This window comes from Melanerpes formicivorus, unplaced genomic scaffold (assembly GCF_026170545.1).
Source record: "Melanerpes formicivorus ecotype bairdi unplaced genomic scaffold, bMelFor1.0.p_v2 SCAF_80, whole genome shotgun sequence".
In the NCBI taxonomy this organism is placed as follows: Eukaryota; Metazoa; Chordata; class Aves; order Piciformes; family Picidae; genus Melanerpes; species Melanerpes formicivorus.
The window spans coordinates 1356493-1382645 of NW_027142432.1; the positions used below are offsets into that span (position 1 = coordinate 1356493).

General features: G+C 50.6%; 2 protein-coding genes and 1 pseudogene across 2 annotated transcripts; 2 read left to right on the forward strand and 1 right to left on the reverse strand.

Annotated features, from left to right (window-relative positions):
* The window catches only part of LOC137454428 (zinc finger protein 135-like), a 70103-nt pseudogene that overhangs the window by 9669 nt on the left and 34281 nt on the right, over positions 1-26153 (reverse strand).
* Positions 9482-11587, forward strand: LOC137454328 (zinc finger protein 85-like). Its single transcript, XM_068164379.1, has one exon. The coding sequence runs from the start codon at positions 10034-10036 to the stop codon at positions 11201-11203; it is 1170 nt and encodes a 389-aa protein (XP_068020480.1). The 5' UTR covers positions 9482-10033; the 3' UTR covers positions 11204-11587.
* On the forward strand, positions 17896-18843 carry LOC137454397 (olfactory receptor 14A16-like). Its single transcript, XM_068164440.1, has one exon. The coding sequence runs from the start codon at positions 17911-17913 to the stop codon at positions 18841-18843; it is 933 nt and encodes a 310-aa protein (XP_068020541.1). The 5' UTR covers positions 17896-17910.

Below are 26153 nucleotides of genomic sequence, written 5' to 3' on the forward strand. Positions count from 1 at the left end.
TTTGTGGTGGCAGGTGCCGGGCGGCTGCTGTGCTGAAGGGCAGCGGCTGGGCTGAGGGCCAGGCGCGGGGGGGAGCTGTGGGCAGGCTGTGTGCTGGGTGCCGTGGGGGTGTCAGGCGTGGGTGCTGTGCTGAGCCTGAGCTTGGGAGCACCTGGGGCTGGTGTCAGCTGTGGGGCGGTTTGGCTGTGCTGGGGGTGGTGGCATCCAAGGCCTCTGTGCCCCCCAGCCCCTTCCTGTGGGGCTCTGCTGTGCCCTTGTGCCAGGGGTGCCTCTGCCTGCCCTCGGGCACAGGGCTGTGTCCATCTCTCTGCAGGCCTCTCTCTGACCCCAGCTGGGCTCTGCCTTTTGTCCCTGCCCTCAGGAAGCTAAGCCTCTATGCCCAGTGTGCCCAGCTTGCCCCTTTGGCTACTTGCAGCTGGCAGTGGTGCCCTGCCCCCAGCCAAGCCTGGTGGGTGCCCAGCAGCGCCTTGGCAGCCTGGATGGGAGCCTGGGGTGGTGCTGAGCTCTCTGCTGGTCATTCTCTGCCCTCTCTTTGCCTTCTCCCCTCTCTCCTCAGCTGCTCTCATCCCTGCACAAGCTGCAGGACATCTCCTTGAGCGCTGCCCTTGCTGGGGGGGTCCAAGGAAGAGTCCAGTGGGGTCCAGCAGTGGCTTGGTGCTGGACTCAGCTTGGCTTGGCCATAGAGCACCTCAGAGCCTGGCCTGGCCTGGTCTGTGAGCCCAGGGCTTGGGGCTGGGGTGGCCTCCTGGGCAGGAGCCCCCATTTGGAGAGAAAGGCTACTGGTGAGAGGAGGCCTGGAGGTGTGGGGGGGTACCCCCAGGGCAATGGGGTCCCGACCTTGGGTGGTACTGGAGGAGTGCCCAGCTGGAGTGGGGAGGGAAGAACAGGAGGGTCCCCAAATGTTGCTGCCCCCCTAAGTCTTCTTTGCCCCCAGGTCAGGCAGGGTCCCAAATGGCACAGCCATGGGCCCTGACCCCCAGAATCCCTCTACACCCCCCCCACACACCCCAGTGCTGGGTCCCTTGGGGGTCGGGGAGTCCTTTCCTGCTGCCTGGGTGTTTGGGACCATTGTTGGTTCCTTTGGGAGAGCTTTGGGGTGCAGGGAGGTAACTGAGGGTCCCAGGGAGGCATTTTGAACTCTCAGGCTGCTGTTGTGGTTTCCCTGGGGACATTTTGGGCTGGACTCTGGCTCCTAGTGCTTTTAGCAGGGTCCAGCATGGGCTGCCTGGGGTGGTACAGGGAGTTGGGGGAGGCTGCTTGGGGGGTTCAGGGCTTTATCCCGCCCCAGAATGCCAATGTCTGCATCTGGCTGTGCTGGGCCAGCAGCCAGGGGTGCTCCTGCCTCAGCCCTTGGGCTGGCAGCAAAATGCCTGCCTCTGGTGCTGGGCCTTCTGCAGAGCTGGGCAGAGAGGTGTCAGAACCACCCCAAACCCACAGCCCCCCTGCCCAGAACACCCCTCCAAGGCCTCTGTGCTCTGCAATCTCTTGAGGCACAAAGATTCCCTGGGGGGTTGCAGAGTGGTTCTCAGTTTCTCTGCAGGCCTCCTGAGCACAGAAAGGCTCAGGGCAGGAGGAGCTTTTGCTGTGTGGCTGCAGGCTGAGAGCTGTGCAGAGCTCTTGTCAGCTGTGCTGGCAGGAAGCATGGTCAGAAGCAGAGTGCTGTGCTGCAACTGCTCTGCCTCTGGGGAAATGCTTGCTGGCAGGCAGCCAAATGAGGCTGAGCTGTTGAGTGTCTGCTTGTGGCTGAGGAACTGCATTGACTTGGACTGAAAGGTTTGGCTTGGCCTGGGGGCAGCCTGTTGTTGATGGTTTTGGTGGTGAGAAGTCCTGCAGCTTCCTTGCAGGAGCTTCAGCAGAAGCCAAAGCAATTCCCTTGCTGCTGTTTGCTGTGCAATGAGCTGGGAAGGGAAGGAAATGATTGCTGCAAGTGAGCAAAGCAATTGCAGTGCTCTGCAAGTCTCAGCAGTGCTGTGTCCAGCAGGGCCAGGGCAGGGATTGTCCTCCAGCCCTGCGCCCTGGGGAGGCCACCCCTGGAATGCTGGGGTCGGTTTTGGGCCCCAGACTCCAAGAAGGACTTTGAGGGTCTGGAGCAGGTGCAGAGAAGAGCAAGAGAGCTGGGGAAGGGTCTGGAGAGCAGGGCTGAGAGGAGCAGGTGAGGGAGCTGTGAGTGTTTAGTGTGGAGAAGAGGAGGCTGAGGGGAGACCTCTTGGCCTCTGGAGCTGCCTGCAAGGAGGCTGCAGTGAGGTGGGGGTTGGGCTCTTGTGCCTAGTCTCAGGTGGTAGAAGGAGAGGAAGTGTCCTGAAATTGTGGCAGGGGAGGCTTAGGTTGGAGAGGAGGAGGAATGAGTTTGGTGCCAGAGTGGTCAGGGCCTGGCAGAGGCTGCCCAGGGAGGCAGTGGAGTGGCCATGGCTGGAGGTGTTGCAGCAAGGTGTGACCATGGGGCCATGGTTTGGTGTCCCTGGTGGTGTTGGGGCTGGCAGTTGGCCTCAGTGCTGAGAGAGGTCTTTTGCAGGCCAGGCAATTGTGTGGCTGTGTGAGGAAGCTGCCCCAGAGCAAATGCATCTTAGGTGCTGGAGGTGCTGGGAAGAATGGGAAATGGGAGAGAGTCCTGTGGAGAGGGGAAAGGTTTGGGTTTTGCCTCTGGGCTCATAGTCTGCCCTTGGAAGTGCCTGGGATTCTTGCAAGCAGTGCTGTCAGCTGGAGCCTTTTGGGGTTAGTTGGTGGTGTGCTGAGAGGGCCCAAGGGAGGTGAGGCTTGGCAAGAGAAGTGGTGAGCAGGAAGCTTGTTGGGTTGTGGGTGGCCAAGGGGTGTGGGTGTGGCTGAGAGGTATGGAGTGCAGGAGAGCCTTCAAGGCCTTGTGGTGTTGCTGGAGCTGTGGGCTGAGGAAGTGCTGCTGCCAGGCAAGGGCTTGAAGGAGGTTGAAAGTCAAGTGGTGTGGATGGCTTGGTGTGGGGAAGTGTTTGGCTTCTTGTGGGCAAGTGAAGCTTTCCTTGTGCAGGAGGAGAGTGAGAGCCTGGGCTTTGCAATCCGTGGGGCCCTGGAGCCCTTCTGGAGTGGTTTTCTTCTGCAGAGCTTTGCAGTCCAGCTGCAGGTCTGCTGTTGCTGGAAGCTGTTGCTGGTTGTTTTGTGCAGCCTTGGGTGTTGGATCAGTGTCTTGGCTGAGTTTGGTCCTTTCTCTTGTGGCCAAGTTGAGGTCACTTTGGTTTTGGCAGCTGAGCACAGGTTGAGGCTTTTGCTGCAGTGGTTTTTGTGCTGGCAGCATTGTGTGCTGCCAGCTGGAGTGCTGTGTGCAGCTGTGGTGCCCCCAAGAGGGGCAGGAGGTTGAGCTGTTGGAGGGGGTGCAGAGGAGGCCATGGGGGTGGTGGGAGGGCTGTGGCAGCTCCCCTGTGGGGGTTGGCTGTATGAGCTGTGTCTGTTGAGGCTGGAGAGGAGAAGGCTGTGGGGAGAGGTTGGAGCAGCCTTGTGGCAGCTGCTGGGGGCTGCAGGAGAGCTGGGGAGGGACTTTTGTGAGGGGCTGGGAGTGATGGGCTGAGGGGGAGTGGATTGAAGGTTGAGGAGGGCAGATTTGGAGTGGAGTTTAGGAGGAAATAGTTTGGAGTGGGGGTGGTGAGAGCCTAGAGCAGGTTGGCCAGGGAGGTGCTGGCTGCCCCCTCCCTGGAGGTGCTGAGGGTGAGGTTGGATGAGGGCTTGAGCAGCCTGGTGTGGTGGAAGGTGTCTGTGGGCATGGCAGGGGGTTGGAGCTGTCTGATCTTTGGGGTCCATTCCAGCCCAAAGCATTCTCTGACTGCTTCAATTTGGACACTTAGCAGAAGTGCAATGAAGGGAACTTGAAATAAGCAAAGTTGTGAAACTGGCTCTGAGCCTGGGGTCTGGGTGTGAGCTTGGGAAGTGGTTCTGACCTTAGCTGCTGGCTCTTGAGCTTTTGGCCTGGATGTGAACTTAGGAGCTGGCTCTGAGCTTGGGAAGTGTTCTGACCTTAGCTGCTGGCTCTGATCTTAGCTGCTGGCTCTTGAGATTAGGGTCTGCTTCTTGACCTCAGGGCCTGTTTCTGTGGTCAGGGGCTGGTTCTTGAGCTTGGGGGCTGGTTCTTGAGCTTGGGGGCTGGTTGTGAGCTTTGGGGCTGGCTCTGAGCTTGGGGGCTGGCTCTGAGCTTGGGAAATGGTTCTGACCTTACTGACTGGCTCTTGAGCTTGTGGGGGCTGGCTCTGGAGGTTGGTTCTGACCTTTGTTGCTGGTACTGGAGCCTGGGGGCTGATTCCTGAGCTTGGAAAGAGTTTTGACATTAGGTGCTGGCTTGGGAGCTTGGGAGCTGTTTCTTGAGCTTGGGGGATGGGTGTGAGCTTGGGAAGTGGTTGGGATGTTAGTTGCTGGTTCTGAGCTTGGGAGCTGAGTCTGCACTTTTGATCTAGGTTCTGAAGCTTGGGTGCTGGTTCTTGAGCTTAGGAAGTGGTTCTGACCTTAGTTGCTGGCTCTGAGCTTGGGGGCTGGCTCTTGAAATTGGGGACTGGCTCTGAGCTTGGGAAATGCTCTGACCTTAGTTGCTGGCTCTGAGCTTGGGGGCTGGCTCTGAGCTTGGATGTGGTTCTGACCTTAGCTGCTGGTTCTTGAGCTTGGGAAGTGGATCTGATTTTATTTTCTGGCTCTTGAGCTTGGGATCTCAGTGTGAGCTTGGGATGTGAGCTTGGAAAGGGGTTTTGAGCTTAGTTGCTGGCTCTGGGCTTGGAGTGTGGTTCTTGATCTCAGGGCCTGTCTCTGAGGTCAGGGGCTGGTTCTTGAGCTTGGGAAGTGATTCTGACCTTAGTTGGTGGCTTAGGAGCTGAGTCTGCGCTTTTGATCTAGGCTCTGGACCTTAGTGGCTGGCTCTGAGCTTGGGGGCTGGCTCTGAGCTTGGGAAATACTCTGACCTTAGTTGCTGGCTCTGAGCTTGGGGGCTGGCTCTTAAGCTTGGAATGTGGTTCTGACCTTATTTGCTGGCTTGTGAGCTTGGGGCCTGGGTGTGAGCTCTGGAGGTGGCTCTGAGCTTGGGAAGTGTTCTGACCTTAATTGCTGGTTCTTGAGCTTGGGGCCTGGATGTGAACTTAGGAGCTGGCTCTGAGCCTGGGGGCTGGTTCTGCATTTCTGACCTGGATTCTTGTGCTTGGGAGCTGACTCTGACCTTAGTGGCTGGTTCTTGAGCTTGAGGGCTGTGTCTGAGCTTGGCCCCTGCCTTGAATTTAAAATGAGAGAGTTCAGGCAGTTGGAAGTTGAAGCTGAGCTGCTTTGCACTGCAGTGCTTCGGAGTTTGTGGTGCTCCAAAGGCAGATCTCAAAGAGCTGCTGCAAGAGTTGAGCTGAAGTGGCACAGTGCCCTGCAGAGGCAAAAGCTTTTCCCTGCCAGTCAGCCATTGGAATCATCTCCCCAGGGCAGTGGTGGATTCCCCTGCAGGGCAGAGTTGGAAGGCTCAGCTTGGCAGGGGGCTGGGCCAGCTCCTTTCCAGTCCAGTGTCATCTGGCAAGGTTGGAGCAGCTGAGCCTTGGGGTCCCTTGCAGCCTGGCATTGTGTGGCAGCAGAGCTGTGCTGCTGGTTTTGAGGGCACTTGGAAAGCTTCTGGAGCATTTGTGCAGAGTGTGCAAGACATCCCTGAGCCTAGCAACTCCCTCAGCTCTCTTCAGAATGAACTCTGCAGAGCTGGAAGAGCTTTCCAGGAATTTGGCAGAGGTTTGGAGGAGTTAGGAAGGGATTTTGGTTCTCCTCCTCCTTGTCCTCTTCCTTGTCCTCCTCTGCCTCATCTTTTTCCTGCTCTCCCTGGAGGCTGCACTTAGACTCCTAGAATCCTGGAGTGGTTTCGGTTGGCAGGGAGCTGCAAAGGTGCTGCAGTCCAAGCCCCTCTGCAGTCAGCAGGGACATCCTGCACTAGCTCAGGTTGCCCAGAGCCCTGTCCAGCCTGACCTTGAACCTCTCCAGGGCTGGGACCTCAACCCCCTCCCTGGGCAACCTGTTGCAGTGTTCCAGCAGCCTCTTGGTGCAGAACTTGTTCCTCACCTCCAATCTCAATCTGCTCTGCTCTAGTTTGAAGCCATTGCCTCTGGTGCTGTCCCTGCAGGCTTTGCAAAGAGTCCCTCTGCAGCCTTCTTGTAGCCCCCTTCAGGTACCAGAAGGTCACTCTTAGCACTCCCCAGAGCCTTCTATTCTCCTCTCCAGGCTGATCACCCCCAGCTCCCTCAGCCTGTCCTGGTAACAGAGCTGCTCCAAGCCCCTGATCATTTTTGTGTCCCTCCTCTGGACCCTCTCCATCAGGTCCATGACCTTCCTGTGTTGAGGGCTCCAGAGCTGGCTGCAGTGCTGCAGGTGAAGTCACATCAGAGCAGAGCCAAGTGCCAGGATGGCCTCTGTCCATCTCTGGCCATGCTGCTTTTGGTGCAGCCCAGGCTGGCCTTGGCCTTGTGGGCTGCAGGCTCCCCCTGTCTGTTCCTGTCCAGCTTCTTGTCCAGCAGCACCCCCCAGTCCTCTTCTGCAGGGCTGCTTCCTATCCCCTCCTCCCCCAGCCTGTCCTGATTGTGAGGACTGTCCCAGGCCAGGGGCAGGACCCTGCCCTTGCTCTTGTTGAAGCTCAGGAGGTTGCCCTGGGCCCCCTCTGCAGCTTGTCCCCTTGAGGTCCTCCACCTTGTTCTGCAAGGTATTGTTTTAAGTTTAAGGAGTTAGAGAAGCTCTCTTTGAGCCCTGTCAAAGGAGTTGATGCAAAGGTTGAAGGTGGTTTGGTTTTCCTTGGTCAGTGCTGCTGCCTCCATTGTCTGAGCCAGGGGAGATCAAAGGACAGAGTCTGAGCTAGGAACCACCCTGCCAATGCCGCCAGGCTCGAGAGTGGGACAAGACCACTTCGAAGTCCCAAGATATCTCAGGGCACTGATCGCAGGAACCTGGAGTCTTAGCACAGGTATTAGAGGTCTGAGCCTACACTGTGGCAGAAACGGAATGTTTGAGGTTCCCTCTGCATTCTCTCCAGCTGGCTGCTGGGAGGTGCTGGGAGTCAGGGACTGTTATGACCGAGGCAGGATCTGAGGGTTTGAGGTCCTGGGCTCAGGTGCTTCCATCTTCCCTATTGCAGAGCTGTGGGGGCTGCTGTGTGCAGGAGAGGTGGTGGTGAGCGTGGGGTGTGGCTTGCAGCAGAGGCTGCTGTGGGGGTGTGTGGGGGAGCCCTGGGGGTTTGGAGGCTTTGTGGTGGCAGGTGCCGGGCGGCTGCTGTGCTGAAGGGCAGCGGCTGGGCTGAGGGCCAGGCGCGGGGGGGAGCTGTGGGCAGGCTGTGTGCTGGGTGCCGTGGGGGTGTCAGGCGTGGGTGCTGTGCTGAGCCTGAGCTTGGGAGCACCTGGGGCTGGTGTCAGCTGTGGGGCGGTTTGGCTGTGCTGGGGGTGGTGGCATCCAAGGCCTCTGTGCCCCCCAGCCCCTTCCTGTGGGGCTCTGCTGTGCCTTTGTGGCAGGGGTTCCTCTGCCTGCCCTCGGGCACAGGGCTGTATCCATCTCTCTGCAGGCCTCTGTGTGTCCCCCAACTGGGCTCTGCTGGATGTTTAGATCCAGCTCTGCATTTCTCTTCCAATTCCTGTAGAGCCTTTTCATTTTACTTCCTTTGGGAGTCAAATTATTTCTCTTTAAAGCAAGACCCATTTATATTGGCTCCTCCTGCCCACCCCTGGCAGTGGCTTTTGCAATGAGCTTGGGAGGCTCTTCCTTACTTGCATTTTTGCTCTCCACCTCTGCTCTTATCACAGAAACTAGGCCTGTTTTTGCAGCATCCATAAGGTTAGAAGAGACCTCAGAGATCATCAAGTCCAACCTGTCACCTAATACCTCACAACTAACTAAACCACAGCCTCAAGTGTCACATCCAATCCCACCCTGAACACCTCCAGGGATGGTGACTCCACCACCTTCCTGGGCAGCACATCCCAATGGCTAAGAATTCTTTCTGTGAAGAACTCTCTCCTCACCTCCAGCCTAAACCTCCCCTGGTACAGCTTGAGCCTGTGTTCTCTTGTTCTGGTACTGATTACGTGGGAGAAGAGACCAACCCCCACCTGGCTAAAACCTCTTATGGTTGTTTTTGTCCTGTTCCTCTGCTCACTCCTGCAGGAAGATGCTGAGCTGTCCCTGGCCTGTTTCCTGTTGTCTGTCCATGGTCTTAGATAAGCACTGCCTGCCTCTGAGCATTGCCTTTGTGCTTGACAGCTTCCTTCCTGCAGGGCAAGCAGCCCTGGAGCCTCTAAACACACAGTGCAAGGTTCCTGTCTTGCCTTCTTTCAGCTCTCAGATGAGAAGCACATCAGGATCCAAGTCCTGTCCCTCAGACCTCTGGGCTTCCATACGTTCATTGAGTTCCTGTTATTGAGGCTCCTGGCCCTTGCTCCAGCCCCCGCAGCGCTGCTCCCGGCCCTCGCTCCAGCTCCTGCTTTCTGCTTTAATCCCTTGTTTTACTGGAGGTAAATCTCCAATTACTCTGAGGTCCCTGCCCATGGCAGGGGTTTGGAACCAGATGATCCTTGAGGTCCCTTCCAACCCCAACAGTTCTATGATTCTAAACAGATTAACACAAACAGATCAATATCAAAACTCCTCTGAGTTGCTAAGAGTCTGTCAGAGATTTCATGACATTTCCAGAAGTGTTGAACAGTCCTGAAGGCATTTATTGACTTCTGAAGATATTTGGGGGAGTTTTGAATACATTTGGATGATTTCTTCAGGCATATTTGAAGAGTTTTGAGACCACAAACATCATTTAAATCTCTCCATTGATCTTGAAAGAGAGAGTCCCAAGCTTCTCTGGGTGGCTTTGGGAACTTCTAGGAGGTAGGAAGAGTTTTTAATGATTTTTAGCTGCCTTTAAGAAGCTCAGAGAGATGTTGATGATTTTTAATGCAGTTTGAAGCCTGTTGAAGACTTTTTCTAGAGTCTTGAAGGCTAAAGCAGGGCAGGAACTCATGAAAATCTCCACCCAAGGAGTTTTCTGAGCTCTGAAGAGATTTTCTTCACTCCTGCAGAGTTTTTTTGGAGTAATGAAGAGATTCTGGAGAGGTTTCAGGCAGTTTTAAACATTTCTCAGTGTTTTTGAAGCATGAAAGGAGCTGGGAGACTCCCCAAAATCTCTTTGAAATGAGTTGGAAGAGTTCTGAACAGATTTGAATGACTCCTGAAGAGCTTTGAACAGTTTGTGAAGAGATTTGGATGATCTTGCAGGTGGTTGTGAGCATTGTGAAGCATTTTTGATGGGTGTTGAATGCTTCAAGTGGTTCTTCTCTCTCCATCATATCTCCACTTCGGGGCTGAGCAACTGCAGAGTTTGCAGCTCTGCTCCTTGGGACAGCCCAGCAAGTGAAGAACACAGACTGGGTCAACAGTTGGGACCACAGCCCCACAGTGACTCCTTTGGTGCCTCCCAACCTCCTCCAGAGTCTCCTACCCAGCACATTTCAGCCTTCTGGGGGCTCTGAGTGACATCAGCTGTGGTGGGAGTCTGGGGCCCCACAGGCAGGTGAGGGTTGGTTGTGTGGGTCAGTGCTGCTGCCTCTGCTGTCTGAGCCATGAGGGACTGAAGGAAAGGGCCTGGGCTGGGAACCACCCTGCCAGTGTTGCAGAGCTTGGGAACAGGGTGAGTGAGAGAGCTCCATAAGTCCCAGGGTGTCTCAGCACCCCCAGCACAGGAAGCCAGGGTCTCAGCACAGGTATTACAGATCTGACTCCCCCAGCATGGCAATAACTGGGAGTTTTTGAGAGCCTTTCTCCATTGCTTGCCCCATCCAGGTGCTGAGTATCGGGAGGTGTCAGAGGCCATCATGACCCAGGCAGGATCTCAGGGTTTGAACTCCTAGGCTCAAGTGCTTTCATGGTCCTTATATCACAGCTGTGACCTCTTCCCCCATCAGCATGGCCTCTTGGAAGGACCCAGACAAGAGTTGGGACAAGAAGTTCCCAAAGATACAAGTTGGAGCAGAAAAACTGCAGCCGCAAGGGACAGGAGGAGGAGGAGAAGGGCAACATCTATGATGATGATGAGGAGGAGGGCATCATGAGGGATGATGATGAGGAGGAGAATGATGACTATGAGGATGAGGATGATGATGAGGAGGAAGGTGACCAGGATGAGGAGGAGAAGGAATATGTAGAGGAGGATGAAGCCAGAGCAGGTCCCTCTGTGCCACTCAAGCAACTGAATCAGTGCCCTGAGTGTGGGCAGATCTTCCCAGCTGGCTCAGAGACACTGAAGCACCACTGCCCCCACCCTGGCACCCGGCCCTTTGTCTGTGGTGACTGTGGCAAGAAGTTCAGACAGAGCTCAAGCGTCATCCGACACTGCCTGACCCACACTGGCAAGAAACCTTTCACCTGTGCTGACTGCGGCCACAGCTTTAGACGATGCGCTGATCTCACAATCCACCGCCGCATCCACACCGGGGAGAAGCCTTACAGCTGTGCTGCTTGCGGACAGTGCTTCAGACATAGCTCTGTCCTCACCAACCACTGCCGCACCCACCGCGGTGAGAGGCCGTACAACTGTGCCGACTGCGGCAAGAGCTTCACTCGCAAGTCTTCCCTCTGGCAACACCGCAGTGTGCACAGCAAAGAGAAGGCCGTCACCTGCAGGGACTGTGGCAAGAGCTTCAGGCACAGTTCCTCCCTCACCATCCACCGCCGCATTCACACTGGAGAGAAGTTGTTCCCCTGTGCTGAGTGCGGCAAGAGCTTCACCACGAGCACTCTCTTGATCCAGCACCAACTCATCCACAGTGGCGATAAACTGTACCGATGTGCTGACTGCGGCAAGCGATTCGGCCGCAGCTCCGACCTAACCAGTCACCACCGCACCCACACGGGTGAGAGACCTTACAGCTGTGCTGACTGTGGCAAGAGTTTCACTCAGAAATCGTCCCTTACCCGGCACCGCAGTGTGCACAGCACTGAGAAGGCCTTCACCTGCAAGGACTGTGGCAAGAGCTTCAAAACCACCTCCAGCCTCACCATCCACTGCCGCCTCCACACCGGAGAGAAGTTGTTTCCTTGTGCTGAGTGTGGCAAGAGCTTTACCACGAGCACTGGATTCACCCAGCATCAACTCATCCACAGCGCTGAGAAACCCTACAGCTGTGCCGACTGCGGCAAGAGTTTCACCTGCAACTACAACCTCTCCAGGCACCATCGTGTGCACACGGGGGAGAAAGCTTTCACCTGTGATGACTGAGGCCAGAGCTTCAGCAGCAGTCCCTGTCTAACCAAGCATCGCCTCAGCCACACCAGTGACCAGCCCCAGGAGCAGGGGAGGTACAAATAGATCTACCCAGGGTCTACTGGGGTAATCATGATCCCCTGAGAAGGCTTTTCCAGCACCAAAATCACCTCTTTTCCCTCTGCATTTCTCAGAGGCTGGGAGCTCCAGCAGGAACACACACCTCCTGCCCTTCTGAACACCAATTAGTGCTGATGAGAACAATTGCAGTGCTGAGTTGGCACAGCCACTGGAGCTGGGCTGAGCTTTGCCAGGGTTTGAATGGTTCTTCCCCCTTTCTTTGTGTCTCCTTGGGGTAAAAGCCTCTTTGTCCATTGCCCAGTTGTGTCAATAAAAATCCCAAACTCACCAAATCTTGTCTGTTTGCTTTTATTTTAGACATTTGTTCCCTAGGAATGGGGCTGGAGCTGTGTGCTCAGTTCAGGGAGGTCAAAGTGAGGTTCTCAGAAGAGTCTTGAGAGTGTATTGCTAGTGGCAGTCTCAGGGGTATCTCAGAGGGTTTTTTTCAGGGGGGTGTCAAGGGATGCTAGGTGTTTGGAGGGTGTCCTGAAAGTCAAACCCCAGAACAGGCCCTAGCCCAGACAGCTGTGAAATCTGTGTGCCCCTGGCCATGCCTGGTTATGCCCCATCCTATAGATGCAGTTTTCAGGGTTCTGTGTTACCAAAGGGAATGAATTGCCTTGGGACAATATTTAAACCAGCCAAGGAGTTAGACAACTTGCCTTGTTCTCACCCAGACAGCACCAAGAGCCAAATGCTGCCAGAGTTGCAGCTGAAGAGCCTGCACCAACAGGCAGCAACTACACCCAGGCCTCACACCTGGACCAAGACAGAAATGGGAAAAGCTCCAAGAGAACTGAATCCCAGAAGAGGCTACAGCCTGGCAACAGAGCATATGAGAGGCCCTTAGCCCTCTCTGAGCCAAAGGCAAGCTCTTAGATCAAGCAATTCATCCACAAATGATACAAATTCGGCAATCTGTGACCATCCTTCATGATTTCCAGAAATTACTGGGAACCATAAACTGGGTAAGACCCTTGCTAGGTCTCAGCACAACTCTGCTAGTTCTCTTATTTGACTTACTGAAGGGAGACCCTGCCCTTTTATCTCCTCGACGCTTGACTGCAAAAGCACAACCTGCACTGAAGCAAGTGGAGCTCACCATCGCCATGGGAACAAGCCCATCGGGTAGCAGAAGCAGCACCTCTCAGCATTTATGTGCTTATCTCCCAAGGTCATCCTCTAGCTCTCACAGCACAGTGGAATGAACACTGGCCACATCCTTTGCATTTTCTGGACTGGGTATTTTTACCATTTCACCCAAAGCAAACAGTGAGCACTCAAATGGAGCTGGTTGCTGGGGTTGTGTGCAAAGTCAGGCAACGGTGTGTTCAACTCTTAGGACCAGACCCTGCCACTCTGACATTGTCTTTAATGTCAGAATATCTGGACTGGTGTATGGCACACAGCCCTGAGTTGCAAATGGCCCTGATAGATTCCCCAGGGAAGGTTTTGCTGCATGCTAGGCACATCAATTTTTGCAGCTACGTGGAGGGCTGCAAGGAGTGGAACCAACTTGGTTCTCTCTGACACCAGTCCCAGGAAAGACAATCTTTACTGATGGCTCAGGGAAAACAGGGAAAGCAGTTGCTGCCTGGAAACAAAAGGGGAAATGGCAGGAGCTCCTAGCCTATCAGGATGGTTCACCTCAGCTCCTGGAGTTAAAAGCTGTGGCAATAACCTTTACTAAGTGGCCCAACAAGCCCATAACCATTGTCACTGACTCACTGTGTGCTTGTAACCTTGTGCAGTGGTTGGACCAGGCACTGCTGAGGGAGGTTAACAACAAATCTTTGTTTAATTTGCTAAAAGGCCTATGGCTTGTGCTGCAAAGTCAAACAGAACCATTCTATGTGCTGCATGCTCATAGCCACACAGGGCTGCCAGGATTTGTGTCCTAGGGAAACAACACAGCTGATGCCCTGATGGTGCCTGCCTGGCCTGCACCTAAGCCTGCTGTGGCAGCAAGCAGCTCAATCCCATGCCTTTTTTCACCAAGGGACTCACACACTGCAGAGGCAATTTGGCATATTGTTGTCTTGAGCAAGAGATATTGTGGCCTCTTGTGCAGATTGTCAACATTTCTCCCCCACCCAGCCAGCTGGTGTCAATCCCAGGGGATTACAGAGCCTACAGCTATGGCAATCTGATGTTACTCACATGCCCGAGTCTGGGCCTTTGCAATATGTCCATGTCTCAGTTGACACATTCTCTGCTGGGATATGGGCTACACCACATGGTGGTGAAAAGGCCTGAGATGGAATTATGCACTGGAGAAAAGCTTTTTCTGCCTCAGGCATTCCACAGCAAATCAGAGCTGATGTTTGTCCCAGCTATATCGCCTCTAGATCACAAGTGTTTGTATGCCAGTGGGGGGTTCCTCATGTTCCCAGCACACCCCACTGCCCCACAGGCCAGGCCATATCTGAACCTGCCTATCACACTCTTCAAACTATGCTTGAAAAACAGAAAGGGGGAATCCTGGGGGAGACACCACACAGCAGGCTATGGAAAGCTGTCTATACCCTGAATTCTTTAACCATCTCTCTGAGTGGTATGAACCCTCTCACAGTAACTCATTCCTTGTCATCGCAGTCTGTGAGCAATCCTTTGGCAATATAAGGCCCCAGTGTGGGTCTGCAATTTACAGACCCTTGATTGGGAAGGCCCCTGGGATCTTGTGACCGGGGGCCATGGCTATGCTTGTGTTTCTACAGGTGCCAGGGTCCAGCAGGTCTCTGCTTGTTGTGTTTGGCCTACTCCAGAGCATGATCAATGGAAACAACGCCCTCAGCCCACACCAACTAACTCCAAGGGATAACAAAACATTTGGGCAGCACTGCTGCATGCAGTAAATCAAACCTGGAATTTAAATGCCTGTCAAAATTCAATTGTAACACAACAGTAAGGTGTTTTGAGCATCAGGACATGTGGGATGATAATTTGCTCTTGGCCCCATTAGAGCCTCAAGAATTAGATATTTCAGGGACTTTCCAAACAGAAAGCTGTGTGTACCTGCAGCATAGATCTGGAGCTGATCTAGTACTATGATCTTTAACCACACTCCCTTTGCCTTAAAGCCATGCAGGCTTAGCTTAACAGCTGAATGAGATGATCATGGAGGTATGAAGAACAAAGCTGAATACATAGCAGCCAGGGTAATCTTGCTTCAAATTGCTACAGCAAAGCACCAGCTCAGCTAAGGGAACTGGCATCTTGGGTTGCAAAACAAGACAAGGAAACATCAAAAGTCTTGCTTGAATGAGCCACTGATGAGGACAGTGTCAGCCCTGCCAGGCTGCAAAATTGAGCTGCTGTTGGTTCTTTGTTATCAGCTCACAGTCAGGGCTGGGCAGAATTTGATGGTCTGTGTGGTACACACTGAAGTGATCATTCTAAACATAGACATAAGAGTATTACAAACTGGGCTGTGAATATTGCTGATTGGATTAATCCTGGTGTTGGCAGTGTCCTGTTCATTCTCATGTCTGCAAAGGGCCCTGCAGAAGAGAATGAGCCCTGGGCAAAAAGGAGGAATTGTAGATAAAGCAGGTGGCCATGGGCAGCTTTAACCTTGAACTAAGCAGAGCTCTGCCCTTGAATCAGGAATGTAAACAACTCCAGGGAAGATCTGTGAACAGCAAAGGAAGAAACAGAGAGACCTTCCCAGGCTACCAAAAGGGGGAGCGAGGTGCCTGGACACCAAGCCTAAACCAATCACTTGAGTACAAAGGGCACATGGACACAGAAAGAAAAAGATATAAGCCATGATGTGCATTAATCAAGTGCCCTCTGCTGGGGGCTGGTGCTTGAGCACATCTTGGTGTCATCCTTTTTCTTGGCCACCAACACTGCACAGCCTTAGCTGTTGTGTTTTTCCAGTTCTCTGAGTCCCTTCTTCCTGTTGTTGGTTTGGAGAACCTTGAGTTTTCCCTTCCATCAGCTAGCCAGGAGAAGTTCTCCTCACCTTTCACTGCCTGTTTTGGAATCTCTTGGTTTTATCACATGACATTGGTTTGGTCACCAGCTGTGTTCAGACTTGTCCAAAACCTTCACAAAGCACAGCTCAGAAAGTTAAGACTGGAGGTGAGGCCAAGGAAATGTCCCTCAAAGGGCAGAGCTGCTATGCATGAGGCCATCCAGGGGTGTCAGGAAATGGCAGGGAGAGCTGAGACAGCTCAGGGAAGGGATGGAAGTGGCAGGGGGAGAGCTGGCTGGGGAAGCAAGATTGGTGTCAGCAGCCTGAAGGGAAAGAGCTGCAGGCATGGGACAGTGTAGGAGAGGCTGCAGTAGGAACGGCCAAGGGCTCTGGCAAGGCTGAGAGGCCCAACAGGACCAAGGCCTTTATTCCCTTGGCTCTGACAGTTGCCTCTGCCACCAAGGACTGTTAGGAGAAACTTTGCTTTGAGGCTTTCAGGATCTACTATTCCAAGGTCAGTGGTCAGGGCTTGGCCTTTCTGCTTCCTAGACCAAAGGCAAGTTTTTCTCCCCTGCACTTTGCCTTTGTCTCCCTGCAATCCTGGCCTCTAACAAGCTGCTCTAACGAGTCCCTGGGGAGCCTTTGTCAGTAACAAGCCTCAGGGAGGCCAATCAGTGCTTCAAGGTACTTTGGAGTTTGCTTCATACTTGGACTTCTTGAGAGTCTTCCTGGCAGTACCTTGGCAGAGTCTCCTGGCAGTACCTAAGGATGATGTCATCAGCCCCAAATACTCCATGGGGCTCATTAAATACTGCTGAACCTCTAATTATTGCCAAGGTTTCTGCAGATAATTGGAGAGGTTTTTATTGCACAAAGCATCTGATAAAAATTATTTTTAAAGGTACATTCCATTCCTTTTCAGCAGGAGTTGTCTCTTTGCAAGCAAACCACAGCAAAACCTGACAAGGTTCTACCCTGGTCACTGCTCATCCTCACTCCCTACTGCCCCCAGTAGAGCCCAGATCCACAGGTGAGGGACAGGATCTGCCTTGCCAGGGCCTGGGGGTCAGGGCTTGGCCCTTTGGATCAATGAAACCTCTCCAGGTTTCCTCAGCAGCAGAGCCACCTTGAGCTGCTTGTCCTAACCTGTCAGCACTGCCTCAGTTCTCTGCTCTCACCAGAGCCTGGAGATGCTTCAGTGCCTCCAGTGATGCTTCTCTTGCATCCACTCTCTCCTTCTGCTCTAAGCAGACCCTGAGGGCACATTCCCAGTATGCTTCACTGGGACCCATTAAGAGTAGAAGAAACTTCAGAGTTTGAATCTGACTTTGACTTCTGGAGAGGTTTCATCAGCTTCTTCTCAATCTCTAAGGGTTACAGGGCACCAAAAGCCACTCGAAGAGTCATTAAAACACCTTGGGCTGGACTCCTGGGCTGGAAGGAACTACTGGCAAGCAGGCAGCACTGCAGGAGACAGCTCTGGCCAGGAGCAGAACAGCACAGCAGGGCTGAGGACACTGCCAGAGGATCTCAGGGAGATGAGGAAGGCAGAGAGAGCTACAAGGTGGCCAGGACTTGGGAAGGTGACTGAGAATTCGCTGGCGGAGAAGTCACTGCAGTCACTGACACAGTGAGGCTGTGGGTGCAGGACACTGCAACTGTAGCTCCTGGAGGCATCTCCATCTCAGCAGCTGATGCTCAGCTGAAGGCTCCTGGAGTGTGCACACAGAAGGAGAACAAAAGCCCTTCAGTTCCATCCTGTGGGCAGCAGTGAGCAGAGCTTGGTAAGGAGGAGGCTTCAGCCCCAGCCCCTCTGCCTTTCTCTCTTCCCTTCAGTGTCTCTGCAGCACTGCAGACCTGCTCCCTGTTTCTCCACCTCTCCATGGGTGTGGTGGTTTTAGGCTATGCCTTTAAAATTTAGTTACAGATTTTGAGCAGAAAAGTAGAAACAAAATAAATAGATCACTCCTGGTTGTAAAAAGGAAAAGAAAAGATTATTCTAAACAAATTGTTTGGATAAATCTCTGGAACCAGAGGAGCTGTACCATAACAATTCTCTCTCTTCCCTTCTCTTCTCTTCTCATCTCAGCTGTTTTGCTTCTCTTTAGGAGCGATCACCTGCTTTGGCTGGCCTTGGCTAAGTCTAACCCACTGCTTTTTTCTTGCTCCACTCCTCCTTTCTCTCTTGGAACAGGGGATTAGGGTTTAGCTGTTCCACTGCTTCCCTGGTCTCTGACCAGGGGGGTTTCATGTCATTTGGTAATTGTAAATACCTGTCTCATATTGTCACTCCTGGATGTTTTGTACCTGTTCATTGCATTCCATTGTAGAGTGTAGCACTTGCTTGTCAATACAGCTTCATTTGCTTCTAACTGAGCTGCTCTGGCAATGCTAATGCTTGGGGGAAATTTCAATCCACCACAATGGGACTCTTGTTCTCTGGGATTGGGCGGTTGGTCACTTTCTGTTCTGACACCGGAGGAAATCTTCATGGCAAAATTCTGTCTCCCTGATGCATTTGAAGCTGTGATGAACTCTGCCATGGGTTGGTAGTGATGGGACTGAGCTGATCCACTCTTCATGCAGCTCAGGGAGGGAGGTTACGATGAGGCTGAGAGAAGTGAACCCTAACTTGTCACTGCCTTTCCCTCCTTGGACAGGTCTCCATGGCCACAGGCAGCAGATGGCCAACAGCAGCTCCATCACCCACTTCCTCCTCTTGCCATTCTCAGGCACAAGGCAGCTGCAGCTCCTGCACTTCTGCCTCTTCCTGGCCATCTACCTGGCTGCCCTGCTGGGCAATGGCCTCATCATCACCACCATAGCCTGGCACCACCACCTCCACACCCCCATGTACTTCTTCCTCCTCAAACTCGCCTTCCTTGACCTGGGTGCCATCTCTACCACTGTCCCCAAATCCATCATCAATTCTCTGAGGGACTCCAGGGACATCTCCTATGCAGGATGTGTACTCCAGGTCTTCTTTTTCATGTTCCTAATTGATGCAGAGTATTTTCTCCTCACCACCATGTCCTACGATCGCTACGTTGCCATCTGCAGACCCCTGCACTATGAGACCCTCCTGGGCAGCAGAGTTTGTCTCCACATGGCAACAGCTGCCTGGGCCTGTGGCTTTCTCAATGCTCTGCTGCACACAGCCAATACATTTTCCCTGCCCCTCTGCCAGGGCAATGCTGTGGACCAGTTCTTCTGTGAAGTGCCCCAGATCCTCAAGCTCTCCTGCTCCACATCCTACCTCAGGGAACTTTGGCTTCTTGTGGCCAGTGTCTGTTTTGCATCTGTCTGCTTTGTGTTCATTGTGGTGTCCTATGTGCAGATCTTCAGGGCAGTGCTGAGGATCCCCTCTCAGCAGGGACGCCACAAAGCCTTTGCCACCTGCCTCCCTCACCTGGCTGTGGTCTCCCTGTTTATCAGCACTGCCTTCTTTGCCTACCTGAAGCCCTCCTCCATCTCCTCCCCATCCCTGGACCTGGGGATGTCAGTTCTGTACTCAGTGGTGCCTCCAGCAGTGAACCCTCTCATCTACAGCCTGAGGAACCAGGAGCTCAAGGCTGCCCTGAGCAAACTGATCACTGTATGCTATCAGAAGCAATAAACTCTTTGTCTTCTCCTGCAGAGCAGTTCTGATGTCACTCAGTGCAGGTCCAGCCTGGCTGCTGGAGTTCTGGCTGCTGCTGGTGCTGTTCCCCTTGTGAGAATGTTGTTCCCACACAAATATCTTTCCTCAGACCATTTCTGGTTCAGTGTTGTCCTGTCTGGTGTGACCCAGAGGCTGCAGACATGAGGAGCTGTGCTCCCTTTGTGTTCAACACAATAAAGGACCCTGCAGGGAGTTGTTTCTTTGAGCTTCTTCCTACAGGCTTCTGTGGAGCTGCAGGGCAGTGCCTGTGTGCAGAGGTGGAGGGGCAGACTCCCAGCACAGCAGCAGTGCCAGGCAGCCCCAGAGCTTGGTCTGTCCTCAGCTGCTCTTTCTGCCCTTCCACCCTCTCCTGCTGAGCCTCTGTGCTGGGGCAAGGCCTAAGTGCTCTGGCAGCTTGGGCACTGTGCTGCTGTGTGGCAGTGCTGGGATTGCCAGCAGGGACAAGCCAGGGCTGCTTGTGGGAGAGAGCTGGGCTCCAGAGCAGCACTGCCATCAGAACAGGAGGTCTCCTCATGCCTTCATACCCCAACCCCCTCCCATTACAGACTGCACCTACTCAGAGTCCAAACTGGATACCCTGACCCCCTTCCAGTATAGACTCAGTCCAAACATGGTTCCGTTATCCCCTCCCAGTACAGATGTGGCCTCATCCCAGGACAAGCTAGATCATATTGTCTTCTTCCTCTACAGACTGTGTCCCATCCCAGCACAGAATGTATCCCCTGGCTCCCTTCCCAGTACCATCTGCATCCATCCCAGTACAAACTTCACACCCTCATGCCCTCCCATTACAGCCTGCACCCTGTCCCAGTCCAAACAGGATCCCTTTCATCCCTCCAAATGTACACTGGGCCTTTTCTCAGCAAAATCTATATCTCTTTATGCACTCCCAGTGCAGACTGGGCCCTGTCACAGTCACAACTCCATACCCTAAGCACACCAGAGTCCAGTCTGGGCCATCTCCCATTTCAAACTGTCTCGCATTAACATCTCCAAGATCAGTCCCAGCCCTGTCCCAGTACAAACTGATTCCACTCATCCCATCCTGTGCTGCTGATATTTTTATCAGTGCTATAGACAGAGGGATGGAGACACCATCAGCAAGTGTGCAGATTGCACCAAGTTGAGTGGTGCTGTTGAGACACCAGATGGACAGGATGGCATCCAGAGGGCCCTGGACAAGCTGGAGAGGTGGTGCCCAGGTGACCCTCATGAGGTTCAACAAGAGCAAGAGCAGAGTCCTGCAGCAAATGTCTGTAGGGACAGGGACAGAGGCAATGGCATCAAAATAAAGCAGAGCAGATTTAGATTGGATGTGAAGAAGTTTTTTATCATGAGGGTGGTGGAACACTGCAACAGGTTGCCCAAGGAGGTGGTTGCAGCTCTTTCTCTGCAGATATTCAAAGTCAGGCTGGACAGGACTATGGGCAACCTGATCTAGTTGAGGATGTCCTTTGCTGACTGCAGGAGGTTGTACTGGATGACTTTTGGAGGTCCCTTTCAACCCAAACCATTCTATGATTCTATGATCCCAGTACAGATTGGGCCTCAATGAAGTAAAACTGGATCCCCTCACCCCCTCTCAGCACCACCTGGATCTCTCCAAGGGCAAAATGGGTGCAGGACAGACTGAACTCCCTCCCAGTGCAGAATGCATCCACAGCCCTCCTGTCAGCACACACTGTGCTCTCTCCCAGCACAAACTGGACCCATCCCAGTTCACTCTGCAACCTCTTCTTGTAGAAATCAGATCTCATGGTCCCCTCTCAGTCTAGACTGGGCCATGTGCCAACACAAACTGCTTTGCTTTTGCCCCTCCCAGTTCAGACTTGGCTCTCTCCCACTACTAACTTGCACCCCTGTCCCACTCCCAGTACAGACTGAGGTCTCTCCCAGTACTAACAGGAGCCCCTGGTGCCTCCTAGTAAAGTCTTGGACACCTCCCTGTAAAAGCTGACCCCATGGCCTCTCCCAGTAACACTGGGCCTTATACCAGGACACTCTGAAACCCTAATCCTCTCCCAGCACAGACTGGGCCCTTCCTGTCCAAACTGGATCCCTTCAGTTTGGGGCTCCCCAGGTCAAGAGATCTGCTGGAGAGAGTCCACCAGAGGCTATGGGGATGAGGAAGGGACTCAAACATCTCTGTGGCCAAGCCACTATCCATTGTTGACCAGGAGTCCTGGTTCACTGGGGAGGTCCCAGGGCATTGGAGAGGAGCAAATGTGACACCCAGCTCCAAGAAAGGAAGAAAGGAGGACCCAGGAAACTACAGAGCTGGCAGTGTGAGCTGGGTAGCAGGGCAGGGCATGGAGCAGAGCATCTCCAGCACCATTGTTGTTTTTTACCTAAGATGAAAATGTATGTTGTGTTACAATTAATTTTGACTTTCCCTTTAACTATCTAAGATTATGGCAAACCGGTGAGGTGACAAATAAATCCATGTGAACATTTCCTCTAATCACACAACAATCAAACCACCATAATGTTCAGTCCTAATTCAGATGTCTGTTTTTTTTGGTACATTTTTCTGACTGATGCTTTTGACCTCAGATTATCCTAACAGTTATTGTGATGGATGTTCGGCTGCATGGGAAATGCTGTTCCTTCATAGTCTTGATTCTTCTGCCCTTGTTTATTGCGATGGTTGCAGCTGACATGCAGTTAGTTATCTCTGACTGCTATCACTAAACCCCCTTAGCTATACAATATGTATCCTCTTCTTTTTTTTGTTATTTTTTTCCTTGACATATTTTTAACTATTTTTTTTCTTTTTGAATTTTATTATTTTAAATTTTTTAATTTAATTTATTTTTTAAATGTCTTTTAGTATTTCTTCTTAATTTTAATATTTTAACAAATATTTTTATCTTATATTTTTTAAATATTATTTTAATTTTTTGTATGTTTGTTTAATCTATTTTTTTAAAAATTGTAATATTTTTATTGCAATTTAACAAAAAAAATTAACGAATTTCTAAATTTTTTTATCTTTTTATTTAATCAATTTATTTCTTTTTAAATTTTGTTTTGTTTTTGTTATTTTATTTTATTTTTTAAATCTAATTTTAATTTTACATTTTTATAATTTTTATTTTCATTGTTATTTTTATTTTTAAAAAGAATTTATTTTAATTATTTTTTCATTTAATTTTTAAATCTAATTTTTAATTCAACTAATTTTTAATATGCCTTTTAAATATTTTCCTTTTGTCATTATATGTATTTTTTGGTCTATAATTTTTAATTTTTTTTTTTAAATTTAATTTTTTTAATCTATTATTTATCTGTTTATTTATGCCTTGATTTTTATTTAATATGATTGAATTTTTATTAATTATTTTTATGTTATTTTGTTTTGTAATCTGACTTTTTAATTTTTTTAAATTTAATTTAAAAATATTTTTAATTGTTTTTTGTTTTAGTTTTTCCCCTTTTTAATATTTTTTAAAACCCTTTTTGCATTTAATTTTTTGTCCTTATTTTTCATTTAAATTTTTAAATTTTTTTATATATTTATGTATTTTGTTTTAATCTAGTAATCCCTATCTTAATAATCCTTATAATTTTTTTTGCTAATAATCCTTACGGGTTTTGTTTATAGTTATTTTTTGTTAGTAATCCTTATTTTGTTGTTTTTTTTGCTTTTTTCAATTATTATTCTGTTTGATTATTTATTATTTATTGTTTTTATTATATTCCTATTTTAATTTTGTTTTTTTATTATTATTATTGTTATTATTTTGTTGTTTTGTACTTTATTTTTTGTATCTAATTTTTTTGGTCATTTTTTTATTTTTTATGGTATTTTTTATCTAATTTGTAATTTTTTTGTTTGGTTTTTGTTTTTTAAGTTTACTTTTTTCTTTTTGTATTTTTCATTTTTTCTCGTCAATGTCTAAGAAGGAAATAGAAAGACATTTCATTAGCTAAGGAATAGTTTTAAAAATGAATACCTATTTATTACAAACCTTAACTATATGACATGGAGCTCCTTTGAAATGCCATGGCACACAACTAAGCAGGTTGGAACCAAAAGAAAATCTTACAGTGTGAACTCATTGCTAAGTACTTACACCTTACTGCAATTATTGCATACTAAGCACCTGTAAATACCAAATGCTTACTATTCATTATTCTTACCAGGAAGACTTAGCAAAACTCTAAGTAACAAATCTCTGAAAGACATTACAATCAGAAACTACTAAATTAGCACTGTTGCTTTAAATCAGAACAGAGCTTTGGTAGACTAGAGTCATACCATAAAAGGGAAGGGGGGCGGGGGGCTGAGGGGGGAGGATGGCTAGTTGTGCCCTAATTGCAATTGTTTCTGCACTAGGGTCTTAACCATTTGCAGACTAGAAATTGCAAGCTCTGCTGTGGTGCTATTTTCAACCCTCTGCTTTCCAACATGGGTTGAAGCTCAGAGAGAATTGTCTTAAGATCTAACTTTTTTTGTAATTAGAATATCATCCATATCATCCATCACAGTCTCAAGCTGTGCCAGGGGAGGTTTAGGCTGGAGGTGAGGAGCAAGTTCTTCCCAGAGAGAGAGATTGGCCATTGGAATGTGCTGCCCAGGGAGGTGGTGGAGTTACCATCACTGGAGATGTTTAGGAAGAGACTGGATGGGGTGCTTGGTGCAACGGTTTAGTTGATTAGATGGTGTTGGATGATGGGTTGGACTTGATGATCTCAAAGGTCTTTTCCAACCTGGTTTATTCCATTCTATTCCATAATGATAGGTGACAAAGTCACTACGAGTCTGTCTAAATAGGGACAAAGCCCAAGCCACATACATGTGGCACAGGGTGGGAGAATTCTGCAGGCCTTGAGGCAAGGTTACCCATTGATATCATTGGGCAGGTTCTCCCTTGTTAATTGATGGCCCAGTAAATGCAAACTTTTCTGAATCCTCCAGATGTTAGCAAGTGTGTGCTGAAAACAAATGATCAGTTATAGCAGTTGTGTATCCTGACTTTGACCTGTAGGTAGTTATGGCTTGTTTAGCTTCTTTTAACATTTTCCAGTCCAGAGATTGCCATATTCTTTGTTGACCTTCTAATACCACAGGAAATCTACAGATTCTCCATCTATTACTGCATTTCTCACAATGCCTTTCCACCGGTGCAGCGGAGCATCTCCCTGTCCCTCCCACCTCTCGATCCCTTACACTATTGTCCCTTCATAATTCGACTGTAGCCTCCATCACAGTGATATCACCTGCTGATAATGCCTGGGATCTAAGGGGCAAGGAGGGTAGTGCAGCTGGAGCCGCTGGGGGGGGCACTGCTGTGGGGGCCACCACTGTGGGGGCCAGCACTGGGGGGACCGCTGCCGTGGTTTGTGCTGCCGGTGTCAGTGGTGTGTTGGTCCAGGCCGCCCTGGTCGGGGCCACTGGGGCTGCCGGGGCTAGCAAGAGGGGTCTGGGCATAAAGATGCCATAATCATGAGCCTCCAAGCGCTCCATTTTTCCTAAGAGGAGGTGTGAAACAGAGTCGGTACTGTTAGATTTCTTAGGGTAGTATTTTTCGTCTTCTGAATCCGAGCCATCACTGTTGGTATTTGTGACCGTTTGAGGCAGTGCCTTTAACAAGGGGACACCATGGCTGAATGTTTTATAAACAAGACAGGTCTAAACTAATTTCATTGGTGGAGAAGCAGAAGCACTGCCCTCAGTTCAGTCTTGCACTTTTTCCCCTCCTTCCTGCAGCTCACAGCTTCTGGGCTTTCGGCCAGGCTGACCTTGGAGCAGATAAGGCCTCTTCCGACACGTAACTGCTTTTAATTAACATTTGCTCTTTTTTCTCTCTTTCTAACCCTCTTTGGGGAAAAAGGGGAGAGAAGGGGGTACAGGGGGAAACCCTTCCTCCAGATGGGGGAAGGGAATCTCATTCTGTGTTACTTTGTTGTATATTTCTGTGTATATATTGTAAATATTGTAAATTCTGTATATAAACCTGCATTCCCTAAACTGCTTTGTAAATACAGCACACAAGCCCTTTGCTAATCCAGCTGTGGGTTTTTGTTCCTTTCAATTTTCTTCCCTTCACTTTACAGGGTGGGGAGAAGGCCTGGCCTTCCCCCCAACCCTCGACAGTATTAGAGGAAGAAGGGGATTGAAGACACTGAACCACAGGTTTCACTGCCTTTTTATCGCTTTTCTTCTGCTTGGGACAAACAGCAGCCGTGATGTCTGGTGAACGCAGTGTGTTTGCCAAGATGGCGGGCCTGGCATCTTCTTGCGTTGAATTTTCATGCGTTGTGGCCTCCATTTTTTCTGTTGACATCTCCTCAGGCAGGTCAGAATTTGCCTCTGTCGCTACTGATGCAGTGGCAAGAGATTTTTTCTTGGAAGAGGATGGTAATAGGGAGCTGTGATTCACGTAGGAGGAGGGATAGCAGGTGATTGAAATAGGAATGGTGACAAGGATGCTGATGAAGCGGCAGACGCTGCAGGGAGGGAGGGGGGCCGGAGGGTGCAGAGCCTTCTGAATCTCCCTTTTTCATCTGGGTTAGAACCTACACCACAGGAGCTGAATCGAGAGTAGACTGCTCTGCTTTTATAGATTGCAGTGTATGTGACAATGTGCCACACGGTGCTATAGTGAAAAGCTTCTTTTTGAGCCTTTAGGCACCTCATCCCACAGCTGGGCTGCAATTTTGTCCCATGCTTTGTAAGTGAAAGCTTCAGTTGCTGTGGGGATAAAATCATGATCCCGGGCCCAGGCTAACAGCCCCTTTAAAATTCCAGAATCGTAAGGAATACCTCTCATGGAGAGGATACCTTGGAGGGCTTTTAGCACAGCCTCTTCTTGTTTGCGGAGTGCGTCCCCGTACCCTCCCTGGCTGCTTCACCGGATCCTGATGAGATTCGCTTCCTTTTCTGAGCGCGTGCTGCTTATTTTCTCAGCACTGGGGCAGTGCTGGTTCGAGCGGCTTTCCATATCTCTTGGAGCGTAGCTCTTATGCTGAGTTGAGCAGCATCGTAGTCTGAGGATCCCATCATGAGTTCAGGTGTCAGATGTCGGCCACAGAGGACGGAGTCAATATGAACGACCAATGTGATCTAGTATTGGTCCTTTATTAATGGAACTTCTACAGTTTATATAGACTCAGAGAGCATCGTTGGCATAGCTTCATTGGTTCCCCACGAGTGACCACACATCGCACTATTATAGATTATTGGTCAAACTACTAATGACACGCAAGGTTGTTGATGCAGGTGTGCATCCTATTATTCCCAGATAACACTCTGTGTTTAT

What these genes read in the sequence shown, in the direction of transcription:
- LOC137454328 (XM_068164379.1), top strand. Translation starts at nt 10,034, where the DNA reads ATGAGGGATGATGATGAGGAGGAGAATGATGACTATGAGGATGAGGAT.
- LOC137454397 (XM_068164440.1), top strand. Translation starts at nt 17,911, where the DNA reads ATGGCCAACAGCAGCTCCATCACCCACTTCCTCCTCTTGCCATTCTCA.